Source organism: Colias philodice, chromosome 21 (assembly GCF_061535455.1).
Source record: "Colias philodice isolate Cphi_HAF_F1 chromosome 21, ilColPhil1 Martin Lab GWU primary, whole genome shotgun sequence".
NCBI classification, from domain to species: Eukaryota; Metazoa; Arthropoda; class Insecta; order Lepidoptera; family Pieridae; genus Colias; species Colias philodice.
This window is the reverse complement of record NC_143106.1, coordinates 10,371,524-10,384,290: the sequence shown is the minus strand read 5'-3', so window position 1 is coordinate 10,384,290 and position 12,767 is coordinate 10,371,524. Positions and strand designations below refer to the sequence as shown.

Here is a 12,767-nt window from a genome sequence, read left to right as displayed (position 1 = left end):
GTACAATCAGCTAGTGTGGCATGTGCTGTACAAGCAGCGAGTGCGGTGTGTGGTGTACAAACAGCGAGTGTGGCATGTGCTGTACGTGCGGCGTGTGTTGTACTTGCGGCGTGTGCTGTACAAGCAGCGTGTGTGGCACGTGCGGCGTGTGCACGTACCGGGCGCGGGCGGCTGCGCGTCAGCGAGCAGCAGCGGGCGGTCGTCGTTGGGCAGCGCGCAGCCGCGGCACAGCGCGGGCCAGCCGCAGCGCGCGCACCACGCGCCCGCGCCGTCCACCGCGCGCAGCGTGAACGGGAACTCGTAGCCCAGGCTGTCGTCGCTGCAAACGGCAACATTTGTTTTAAAAATCATTCTGCATTAATTTTATAGCTATATAAACGTGAAGTGCGTATATTAAAGTAATAAATTTGTAACCATAAGGCAGAATTAATAAAGATTCAAATTGAAAGTAATCGTTTTAATTATAATTAAGCCTCGCATAATATGTACATGGCAAACCTGCCACGCTCGGAACATGAACGGTTACGAACTAAACGTACAGTGTAACAAAAGTGAACGATAAAGTTGTCGAATTATCGAATTGTCCAACAAATCGCATCAGCATATGAACGTGTGGGCGGTTACCAGTCGGTGGCGTGGTTGTGCCGGTCGGCGGCGGGGCGCGCGGACAGCAGGCGCTCGAGCTGCGCCCACACGGCGGCGTACAGGCGGCGGGCCGGCGCGCCGCGCGCCAGCGGCACCAGCACGGGCGCGCCGAACGGCACCGCGCCGCGCCGCTGCCACGGCAGGAAGTACGCGTCCGACCGCACCTGCTTCCTGCACACCACACCACTCATTCGTGTCAACGTTGTGATAAATTACTGCGTACTAGAGAGGACATCGCTACTACACTATTTGTAACACGAGTTAAAGTCGATCGTATCAAACCAATTTTTTTTGACGTGATAACGTTTTTAAAATCGTTTTAGTCGGGTGACATGTTCAGAAACTTGTGTCACACCAAAACCTCACGAGCTTGATCGCAGGTATAACGAGAGAGAGACGGACCGATCTCCCGTCTCATCTCGAGCGCTGCCACCAATAAGACGTTATCACGTAAACATCTCGATCGTAAACCTACTTTACCAACAACCAATTTTTTTTTGTTATATTGATTGGTTTTAATTGATAAGTTTATTCATATTTTTTTTTAGTAAGATAAACATTATTTATATGTTACATTTATTGATTTTAATTTATAAGTTCATAATAAGAGGCAGTATATCTACAAATTGTATGACTCACTAGCCGCCGCGCTTGTCGCAGTCCTCTCTATACGTAGTAATAACACCTCAGTGTGATAAATCATAATTTTTGCTGTATTTTGATCATACAAAATAGCTTCTAAACGAAGTTTAGTTGAATAAATAAATGTTTAAGTTTAAAACACTTTCAAAACAAAAAATATAATACCACATCGTACACTATTTAATAAATGAATTTAAAAAAATCAACCTTTACGTAAAATATTAAACACACATAAGGAACATCTGTAAAGTGTCAGCAAATCACCAATTATTACGCACACTTACCTATGCACTGCAAACAGATAGTGCGTGTACTCCTCCTCCTGCGCCGGCTCGTCCAGGCGGTGCAGGTCGGTGGGCGAGGAGGCGCACTTGCCCCCCGCGAGCCCTCCCCCTCCCCTCGTGTCCCCCGCACCACCTCCCCCCGGCCCCGCACCGAACTCCCCCCCGCCCCGCGCGCCCATGCGGGGCAGCGTGCGGCTACGCAGCTCACTCGGCCGCCGGTCGTACAAAGTACTCGGCGGACTCTGGGACATAAGAATTTCCGACCTCGACCGCTGAAAATCATACGTATGCTTCATTTCGACACTTTCCTCTGAGAATGAATACGTCATGTCGTTGCATTACACGAAAATGTGTCCATAAATAAGGCATTAAATATAAATACAAAAAAAAAAAAAATCTTTGATCGCAAATACCTTTGCGATCAAAGATTTTTCAACTTATAAACTGCTATGTAATACTGAAGCAAAACGTACAAATAAAAATGGTGTTATTTACCAGCTATCACCGGTGTATTAATATAGACACGTCTACGTGGGAATGCAAAGACAAATTGCGTCGGTATTATATTTCACACTACGAATAAATATTAGCTTAACTGAACCAATATCAATACATAAACTCGGCGCAATTAATCCAAAGTGCAAACAAATACATGAATAAAAGAACAGTGCAAGAGAATACACCAAAGATTTGATATTTGTACATAGAAACGCCAAGTAAATGTTTCGAAAAAATAACAATATTACTATAAAGTAACGCGTAGTGGCTTCGAATATAGATTCAGAAATAAATTTAGGTGCAAAATTTTGTAAACTTTATTTTATTAGCACTATTATTGAGTAACATATATATATATTATATTTATTATAGATCAAAACCACCGCGCGTATACTTATGTACTATAGTAATATATATGTACAATTGTAAGATTATAACATTATAAATAATACTAATCTACGAATGTACGTTAAAAGCGGAGCCGCCCAAGTCTTTGTATGTACCTCTCTACTTTGTGTTTATATTAACATTTTGAGGGGTTGTGTATTTACATCGGGATATAAGTAGAGTTAAATTTTCATAAAAAATTCATAGAAAAATGTAAACTAACATGTCTCCGAGAACACACTTTATTCAAATTATTGTGTGTATTTTAGACATACATCAATAAATGCATGATATGTATTTTCAATTCATTGTTTAAATTCATGTTATCGCTACACGTAAATTTACATTTAGACCGGGAGATACTGACACAAAATTTCGAGTCATTTGTAACAGGATGGCGGTTCTACAGGGGTCTTAGTACGCAATGACAAAAAGAAAAATGATGGTGTGAACGCTGGTACCGGTGGGTTAGTCGCGTGGGCGTTAGTCGAACTCGTCGGAAAAATAGCGAAAGTCAAACGATTTGTAACACAAAAATTTTAGAATTTACCGATAGCCCATAAAAAAGAAGTAGGCGGTAGTGTCATGCCATACTTTTCCGGTATGACTTACAGCCCGCCATACCGACGCGAATGTGTTGATTTAAAAAAAACAATTATTCAACCATTTGTACCAAGCTAACTTTTGCACAGGTAACCATCGTCGTGCAGCCATTTACGAAAATCGCCATGCCATACTTTTCGGACGATTCCAAATGGTCGCCATACCGCCGAAAATCTGCAAAATTTTTTTATTTCGCCTATCTTTTTGTACCAGTATTGCATTTGGCTTTTTGGAGAGTATTTGATAAAATGTGACCATTATTATATTTGCCATACTTCTAGTATTGGGAAAAAGTGCTGTCATACTTGAAAAATAAATTTATTATTAATTTATATAAGTGAAGATTTCCAACACCTAGATCTTTGAAATTTTGTATTTATATTCGTTGATCCTCAAACTTACAGGAAAAATAAGTGCCATACTGTTACAAATCGTTTGACTTTCGCTATTTTGCGACGAGTTTGACTAACGCCCACGCGACTAAGCCGCCGGTACCAGCGTTCACACCATCATTTTTCTTTTTGTCATTGCGTACTAAGAACCCTGTAGAACCGCCATCCTGTTACAAATGACTCGAAATTTTGTGTCAGTATCTCCCGGTCTAATTATTCTTTTCCTTAAAGTAATCTACTATGTACAAATCTCCTCTAGCGTCAAACGGGTGCTAACTACAAAATGTCGTATTACCAGTACCGATGTATTGACTCGTTGTTTGTTATAAATCGTGCTAAATAAATATTATTCTGAAAAATATCACGTTCGTCGAATTAATTCATTTTAATTATTCAATATAACTAAATAAAAATGCATCTTAATATATGCCCGCATCGAAGAACCAAATGCATAAAATATAATTACAGAAATATCTTACTGTCGTATTAAAATAATATATCTTTCAAAGCTTAATAAATTAAAATTTGCTTTTTTTGGCCCATTTTCATTTTAAAAATAATCAAGTTACTTCGTTCTAAAACTAGTACTCTATAGGTTATGGGTTGTGGGGGTGTGAGGGGGTGTGAGGGGGTGTGTGGGGGGGTGTGTGGGGGTGTGCGGGGGTGTAGTGGGGGCTAACCTTAAAGCAGAAGAGTGCGGGCATGCAGAGACTGGAGGGCGGCGCGCCCACACTCACCTCCGCGCTCTCCGACCGCCCGCCGCACTCTGCACAACAACATATAACTTTTATTCACAATAATTCACATGTACTAATAAATATTATATTAAAAAATGAATAGGTATGCCGTTTGGATCCATAAGTTTTGATGTTGAATATTCAAAGATGGGATATAGTTTTATTGGTGTACAATGTGATATGATGTAACACGATGTGTCGTAACATGATGTGATATGGGGTGATGTAATATTATGTACAGTTATCTCCAAACTAAACGATCGAACTGAAGTTGGCGCTAATCACTCACACATTTACAGTCGATACTTGATATCTTTCACGTAGTCATTGGCTCGCGTCTAGCTTGAGTCCAACCAACAAAGCTGTTGTGTAGCGTGTTACACGCATACTGACCGTCTGCGGCGTGCGGCAGGTGCGGCGTGTGCCGCAGGTGCGGCAGGTGCGGTAGGTGCGGCTTGTGCCGGCGGGCGGTCAGCGGCACCTGGTAGGCGAGCAGCTCGCACGCGGTGCTGCTGCTCACCTTGGCGCCGTCCTCAAGCAACGCTGACACGCGGCTGTTCGACACCAGCGCCAGGATCATCCTACATATTGTTTGTTTACATTAGTTACATGTTACAATTGAAGAATAAAGTACTGATAAAAGCTTTTATTTTATAAAAGAGCAGCAAATTTGAATTTATTGAAATACCTTGATATAATTGAAGAATAATTGTAAACAATATAAATATAGTAACATCTAAGTGCCTAATTTGATTGAATACTTACGCATCAGGCGAAAGTCCACACAATTCAGATAGAGATTTCTTCAGGTCGTAATATGTGCCTTCGGAGTTGACTCTTACGCCATATTTCACTGGCACTGACCCGTCCAAAAGTATCACTGTAAAAAAAAGGAAATAATTCAATACGTAATAAGATTTTTAATCATCGTTTATATTCCTTCATCAAAATAAGCAACTTCAGATTTACATATTTTTAGTGTGTTTTAACTTCTTAATGAATTCCTTCTAATAATTTGTGTAATTATAATATAGATGAAGCGTACCCTTGACCTCGGCGCGCACGTAGGCCTCCATGGGCAGCGGCAGGCTGAGCATGTTGAAGGTGTCGAAGCGCAGCGACTCGTGGCCGCACACGGAGCAGCGCACGCGCGACTTGAGCTGGCCGCAGAACAGGTCCGTCATGATGGAGGCGTTGCGCGCCGCGTACTGCGCCCACGCCTCCGCCGCCAGCGCCGGGTCGGGGCGCCGCGCCCCCGCGCCCTCGTCCGGGGGCGCGGGGCAGGGCGCGGGGGCGGGGCCGGGCGCCGCGCGGTTCAGGTCCTCGTGCAGCGCGTCCAGCAGCCAGGCCAGCAGCTCCTGCGCGTCGTGCTGGCCGCCGCCCGCCAGCGCGCGCGCCCAGCGCGACACGCACCAGCGCACGCGCAGCGGCGCCACCGACCGCGCGCCGCTCGTCCACACCTGCACACGCACACACACGCACTTCATACACGGTGGACACACATATAATGGCATTCAAATGTTACATCATACTCAAACATTTATTTATTCAACTAGACATCGAATATAAGCGTTTTATTATCGTCAAGATACAGAAAAATAATACTTATTACATACTATTTACTAACGATTTCTATGCATATTTATTAAACGAAATCTATTTATAAATGGTAAATAGTATGTAGTGTAACCTCCTTGCAGAGCTCCCCGTAGCGCACGGCGAGCGCGCCGCCGGTGCCGAGCGGGTTGGTGCTGTTCACCTCGTGCAGATGCAGACCCGAGTTGAAGTACTCGCGCAGCGCACTCGTGTTCCACACCTGACGACGCACAACATTATACATAATTATCTTAACATGGTTTAGAATAGACAAAATTAAAATTTAATAAAACTTTACCTTTGTGAGTAGTGAGTAGTTATATATAAAACTATCATAATCCATACTAATATTATAAATGCGAAAGTAACTCTGTCTGTCTGTCTGTTACTCAATCACGCCTAAACTACTGAACCAATTTGCATGAAATTTGGTATGGAGATATTTTGATACCCGAGAAAGGACATAGGCTACCTTTTATTGCGAAATATGTGCCAGAAGCGAAGCCGGGGCGGACCTCTAGAATAATATTATAAATGCGAAAATGTGTTTATTCGTTTTAATGTGACATGGCCATGGGTAACTTTTGACAGCGGTGAAACGACTCATACTAAAGCGAATTTAACATCAGGGGAATCCGCGGGCAAATAAAAATATATAAATATTATTTTCAATAAAAATGATGATGATGATATTGTTCATGAACGCCCAACGACCAGGCGAGTTTATATGTTCGCTAGCTATGCAGATACTGAACCATCTGCGCACGCGCGGCCTAAAAATTTCTATAAGTCAGGAAAATTTCCATAAGTCGGGAAAATTTCCATAAGAAAGGAAAATTTCTATACGTCAGGAAAATTTATATAGATGAGGAAAATTTGTATAAGTCAGGAAAATGTTTATAAGCCAGGAAAATTTCTATACGCCAGGAAAATTTCTATACGTCGGGAAAATTTCTATAAGCCAGGAAAATTTCTATACCCCAGGAAAATTTCCATAAATCCATCTCCCATCCAGTCCGGAAAATTTCTATATGTACGGACTATGGTTCGTACACCTGGGATGCTGCTGCTACTAATAATACTAAGCTGCTAAATAATATGATTTTATTGCTATGCTGTAATGAGTTACATACGTACGCGGCTCGCGACGTTTTAATGTGAACTAACGCTATATGAAAATGAAAATGCTGTGATATACAAAAATGATGATTTTGCACTCTGTGCGGTTGCACCGTACATGCTCCCGGGCAACAAGAGTGATGGAAATGAAAGCTATGATAGATATGACGATGAGCTAACCTATTACAAGGTGAAAACAATATTCTTAAAAGCTATTAACAAATGATGCCCGACAATCATCAGATATCGATCTTAAGGCTACACTTTTCTAAAATAGGGAATTGTCTTTTATTGATTCACTGAATGACGCACACACACATTGCTCTGCTTTTTTGTTTCACACACATTTTGCTCTGCTTTTTGTTTCACGCACATTACACTCACACACTTTTCACTAAAACTAACACATGGGTCACTGATGGCACGCTGCGCGCTGGTACGCGGCAGGCGCTCGCGCCGCGGAGGGCGCTCGCCGCCGCCGGCCGCCACGCACACCATAGGCCTGCTGCTGCTGCTATCCCCTGAATGCGCTTCCCGAGAGCTAGCAGGGAGTCGTTGTAGCTTTTTTGCCAGCTCCAAATTTGATGGGTACCGGTGTTTATAAAATGCTGAATCGGTTGGATTTCGGATACACCTCCGGCTCAATATTTATCTTATAAGTGTGTTGTTTATGTGAATTAATCATGAATATTTAGCTTTAATCTCAATGTATTCGCAATAATATATCTGACACCATTGATAAGGCCTGGTCGCGTGCGCCTCGTTGAATCGAAATGCTGATTCAGTAACATGCGGTCATGGAACTCCAATTGTTTACAACCGTGGCTTATTTGTATAATACGATGTTACAATGAATATTACTTTTTAAAGTTTCATAAAGCTGATGATATCCAGATGATTGATATAATTAATTATTAATAAATTTTGAAGTTTGGTTGCTTATTGGCGTAGTTAATTAATTTCTATCCATCTTCAACTATGTTAATTTATTGAAGAATATAAAATGTTTGTCGACGTTTATTCTTGTTATATTGAAGTTGTTACTGTATAATATTACGTTTGTAGCTGACGTGAGCATTAAAATAAATAATGTTAATTTGAACGATAGATAATAAGTTTATATGAAACTAGCGGTCCGCCCCGGCTTCGCCCGTGGTACATATTTACGTTTTCTCTACCTAAAAACCATCCTCGTACTTCAAGGAATATAATAAAAAAAGAATTATCGAAATCGGTTCAGCCGTTCTCGAGTTATGCGCTTACCAACACATTTTGCGATTCATTTTTATATATAAGATGATTTAATTGATAACGGACTATGGTTCGTACACCTGGGATGCTGCTGCTACTAATAATACTAAGCTGCTAAATAATATGATTTTATTGCTATGCTGTAATGAGTTACATACGTACGCGGCTCGCGACGTTTTAATGTGAACTAACGCTATATGAAAATGAAAATGCTGTGATATACAAAAATGATGATTTTGCACTCTGTGCGGTTGCACCGTACACTATACGTCAGAAAAATTTCTATAAGTCTGGAAAATTTCTATACGTCAGGAAAATTTTTATACGCCGGGAAAATTTCTCTTTGGCGCAAAGTTATGTAGATAAGGAAAAATTGTATAAGCCAGGAAAATTTCTATACGTCAGGAAAATTTCTATACGTCGGGAAAATTTTTATAAGCCAGGAAAATTTCTATACGTCAGGAAAATTTCTATACGTCGGGAAAATTTCTATAAGCCAGGAAAATTTTTATACGTCAGGAAAATTTGTATAAGTCAGGAAAAATTATATACGCCAGGAAAATTTCTTTACGTCAGGAAAAATTCTATAAGCCAAGTCAGGAAAATTTCGATAAATCAATAAAAAATAATATTATAGATAAATTATGATAAAATACGTTTTTAAGGCGATTCAACTATAAATTTATATTAAAACGTATGGTATGCATAATAAATAATCTTATTTCGCGTTTCTCAGAAATAATTCAGAAGAGAACTTAATACAACGGTTCCGTGAGATGGGAGAGGATACGATGTTAGTGAACTTAGCACACTACATTTTTAGCAGATCAAAAAAAAATGTGAGTTCTTATCGCGTGCAGTTGAGTTCTACAGTTCCTGATACTTTTTAGAAATAGTTCTGGCGTTTTTACCTTAAAAAACGACATTTGAAAAAATGATCTGCCAACTTCCCGTAGCAGATCATTTTTAGCAGATCAAAAAAAAAATGTGAATTCTTATCGCGTGCAGTTGAGTTCTACAGTTCCTGATACTTTTTAGAAATAGTTCTGGCGTTTTTACCTTAAAAAACGACATTTGAAAAATTTATCTGCCAACTTCCCGTAGCAGATCATTTTTAGCAGATCAAAAAAAATGTGAGTTCTTATCGCGTGCAGTTGAGTTCTACAGTTCCTGATACTTTTTAGAAATACTCGCGTAAAATGAAACACTAGAAAATTTATTTATGTCATATTTCATCACGCCGTAGCACCATGCCGTAGCATCATGCCGTAGCATCACGCCGTAGCATCACGCCGTAGCATCACGCCTTAGTATCATGCCGTAGCATCATGCTGTAGCATCATGCCGTAGCATCATGCCGTAGCATCATGCCGTAGCATCATGCCGAAGCATCACGCCGTAGCATCACGCCGTAGCATCATGCCGTAGCATCACGCCATAGCATCATGCCGTAGCATCATGCCGTAGCATCACATCGTAGCATCACACCGTAGCATCACGCCGTAGCATCACAGCGTAGCATCTCGCCGTAACACATGCCGTAGCATCACACTGTAGCATCACGCCGTAGCATCACAGCGTAGCATCACGCTGTAGCATCACGTCGTAGCATCACGTCGTAGCATAACGTCTTAGCATCACGTTAAGCCGGGTCCAGGTCGGGTTTTTTCAAATGTCGTTTGTTAAGGTAAAAACGCCAGAACTATTTCTAAAAAGTATCAGGAACTGTAGAACTCAACTGCACGCGAAAAGAACTCACATTTTTTTTTGATCTGATAAAAATGATCTGCTACGGGAAGTTGGCAGATCATTTTTTCAAATGTCGTTTTTAAAGGTAAAAACGCCAGAACTATTTCTAAAAAGTATCAGGAACTGTAGAACTTAACTGCACGCGATAAGAACTCACATTTTTTTTTTGATCTGCTAAAAATGATCTGCTAAGTTCACTAACATGAGGATACGGAAGATTGCTCTAAACCGTTGTTAGGCGATTGTGAAGGTAATATTATTATTTATTTAATTAAGTATTTAATTTGATAGATAAATTAAAAAAAATAATCAGAGAGATAATGTAAAAAGCAGTTTTAATCCTACTAATATTATAAATGCGAAAGTTTGTGAGGATGTGTGTGTGTGTGTGTTTGTTACTCTTTCACGCAAATACTACTGAACCGATTACAATAAAATTTAGCACACATATTATAGAAGGTAACTTGGATTAACACATAGGGTAGGTTTTATCCCGGAAATCCCACGGGAACGGGAACTATGCGTGTTTTCCTTTGAAAAGCGGGCGACGCCGCGGAAATCTAGTTATTAAATAATGACACATATTTCATAAATAAAAATAATTGTCAATAACAAGTTTCAATTTATATTACTGTAATATAATTCTAGAATGTTTAACGTATAAACTACGTATGTATCAGTGTGCATGCGTGTACGTGTACGGGTGCGTGTACGTGTGCGTGCGTGTGCGTGCGTGTACGTGTGTGTGCGTGCGTGTACGTGTACGTGTGTGTGCGTGTACGTGTGCGTGCGACTCACGGCCTGCAGCGCGGCGTTCATGAAGCAGGTGTTGCCGAGGTTGTGCAGACCGGTCGCGCCCGCCAGCTCCGGCGCCGTCAGCGTCTCGCGCCGCTCCGACACGCGGCACGAGCTGCACATACCATACCGATACTAAGCCAGTTTTCACACTAATATAAAAAATTGATGCTTTAACTTTGATATTTTCGATAAACATTTAATCGTATGGATAATTTTATTTCATTGTTACATTAACAGAACGTAACAGAATTTATTTTTTCAAAAACTTTTCGTATTGTGTAATGTGAATATTGTTGTAGTAAATTATTGTGTGTCAAAGATTGTATAATTTTATTTTTATTTTATTTGTATAAGTGTGTGTGGGTGGGTGGTGTACCTGAGCGCGCCGATCTCCTCGGGCCAGGTGAGGTCGGCGTTGCGCGTCTCGAGCAGCAGCGGCGCGCCGTCGGGCAGCTGCAGCGCGGCCAGCGTGGGCCGCTCGTCGTCGAGCAGCAGCGCGCCCCCCGCCCCGCCCAGCGCCCACAGCCGCGCCGCGTCGCGCGCCAGCCCCAGCGCGCCGCACAGGAAGTCCAGCACCTGGCGCACGGTGGCCAGGCGCGAGAAGGCGGCCGTGTGCGCGAGCCGCCGCGCGGGCGCCCCCGCCCCGCTCCCCCCGCCCCCGCCCGCCCCCGCGCTGTACGCCGCGCCCGCTGCTCCCGCGCTCAGCGCGCTCGCACCCATTATGCTGGCACCTACATTACATATAAACATTTTTTTGCGTGACTACTGTCACAAAAATCGACATCTAGTTATTTTTCCTCATAGAAATCTAAATAACAAGACACTATAGAAGTGCTATAATAATTAGTATGAAAACCGCTGTCGCCAAAATAAACACATTTAAATCGATAGGCTAAACAGTACACACGTCATGTAAACTATGGCTTTTATTGGACAGCTTTGTTTTAGTGAAAACTAACTTTTAAAAATAAATACAGCATTTTATTAAGTAAACGCACGGTTTTACGGTTTATTTTCGAATAATATCCCCAGGTACATGAGATGTTTTGTTTCTTTTTGCTCAGAAAAATACAAATTTGAAAAAATTCGGCTTTTCTACAACAGACGGCGTTAATTTTCAATAGATATAACTTTGAACCTAAACACATAAAAATAAGGTTGAAACACAGACATGTATCAAGATAGACTAAGCGAGTGTATGTACTTCCCGTGTCCAAACTAAGATTATGAAACTTACTTGACGCTGGCCTACACTCAGTCCGCGCTTGCAGTTCGCCAAGGGAAGACGTGAAGCTGAATAAAGTAAAATGCCGAATTACGCCGTTATAAACTGTAGAAACTCCACAGCTGTGAGTGGCCGAGTTAGCAGAGATGTTTCCTTCCACCGGTAAGTAATTTTCTAATCAGAATATGCACTATTTATTTTAAAATCAAATAAAGAATATCTGTGGAAAACGATCGTGACAAACACGGATACCAAATCATACGAAATGATTCGGAATACATTGCGGCTTTTACTTGGCACGGTAAAGATCGAGTCGTATGATAACAAGCAATGAATAGCGTCTTCTCATTTTTCTGTTCTCATTTTTCTGTCCAATTTTGTGGTTAGTGATGTTCATTTGATGCAACAGTTCTCGATTCTAATCGATTTTATAATCGAACAGAAAAATGATAACTAATTTGAAGGAGCAATTTTTCAGAAAAAAAGGCATAGATTTTTTTTGTCATTTAATACGACTTGACCTAGAACTTTTAAGTATTTTAATACAAAGGTACTAAAAATAAATATTATGACATGGACGCCATTAGTTAAAGTGTCATCTTGGGAGTTTTTTAAGAAAACTCCTTATTGCTTAGACTATGTTTGTTTTTTCAGTTTTCCAAGTAACCCGAACATAAAAGAAAAATGGATTGATGCAACGGGACATAAAGATTGATTGATTGACAGTTTCATTACTTTCTTTCGATGGCCTCTCTAGTACGTAGTACACGGTAACTCAATGGGCATATGTAAGAAAAAGCTAAAACACATTAGTTTACTTGTTAGAATATTAAAAGGTTTA

At 41.1% G+C, this 12,767-nt stretch overlaps 1 protein-coding gene across 3 annotated transcripts in view; it reads right to left on the bottom strand.

The window, feature by feature from the left end:
* Usp32 (Ubiquitin specific protease 32) overlaps positions 1–12,767 on the bottom strand; it is a 30,666-nt gene that overhangs the window by 4,130 nt on the left and 13,769 nt on the right. For 2 of the 3 annotated variants that reach the window (XM_089708813.1, XM_089708814.1), the window contains exons 11-20: positions 11,078–11,432; positions 10,702–10,813; positions 5,879–6,004; positions 5,234–5,648; positions 4,954–5,068; positions 4,582–4,769; positions 4,132–4,217; positions 1,572–1,843; positions 625–816; positions 159–319 (exon numbers count right to left, since the gene is read on the bottom strand). In XM_089708813.1, the coding sequence (XP_089564939.1) occupies positions 159–319; positions 625–816; positions 1,572–1,843; positions 4,132–4,217; positions 4,582–4,769; positions 4,954–5,068; positions 5,234–5,648; positions 5,879–6,004; positions 10,702–10,813; positions 11,078–11,432 (2,022 nt within the window). The remainder of the gene's footprint in view (positions 1–158; positions 320–624; positions 817–1,571; positions 1,844–4,131; positions 4,218–4,581; positions 4,770–4,953; positions 5,069–5,233; positions 5,649–5,878; positions 6,005–10,701; positions 10,814–11,077; positions 11,433–12,767) is intronic. The other variant, XM_089708815.1, reaches the window with a different exon arrangement.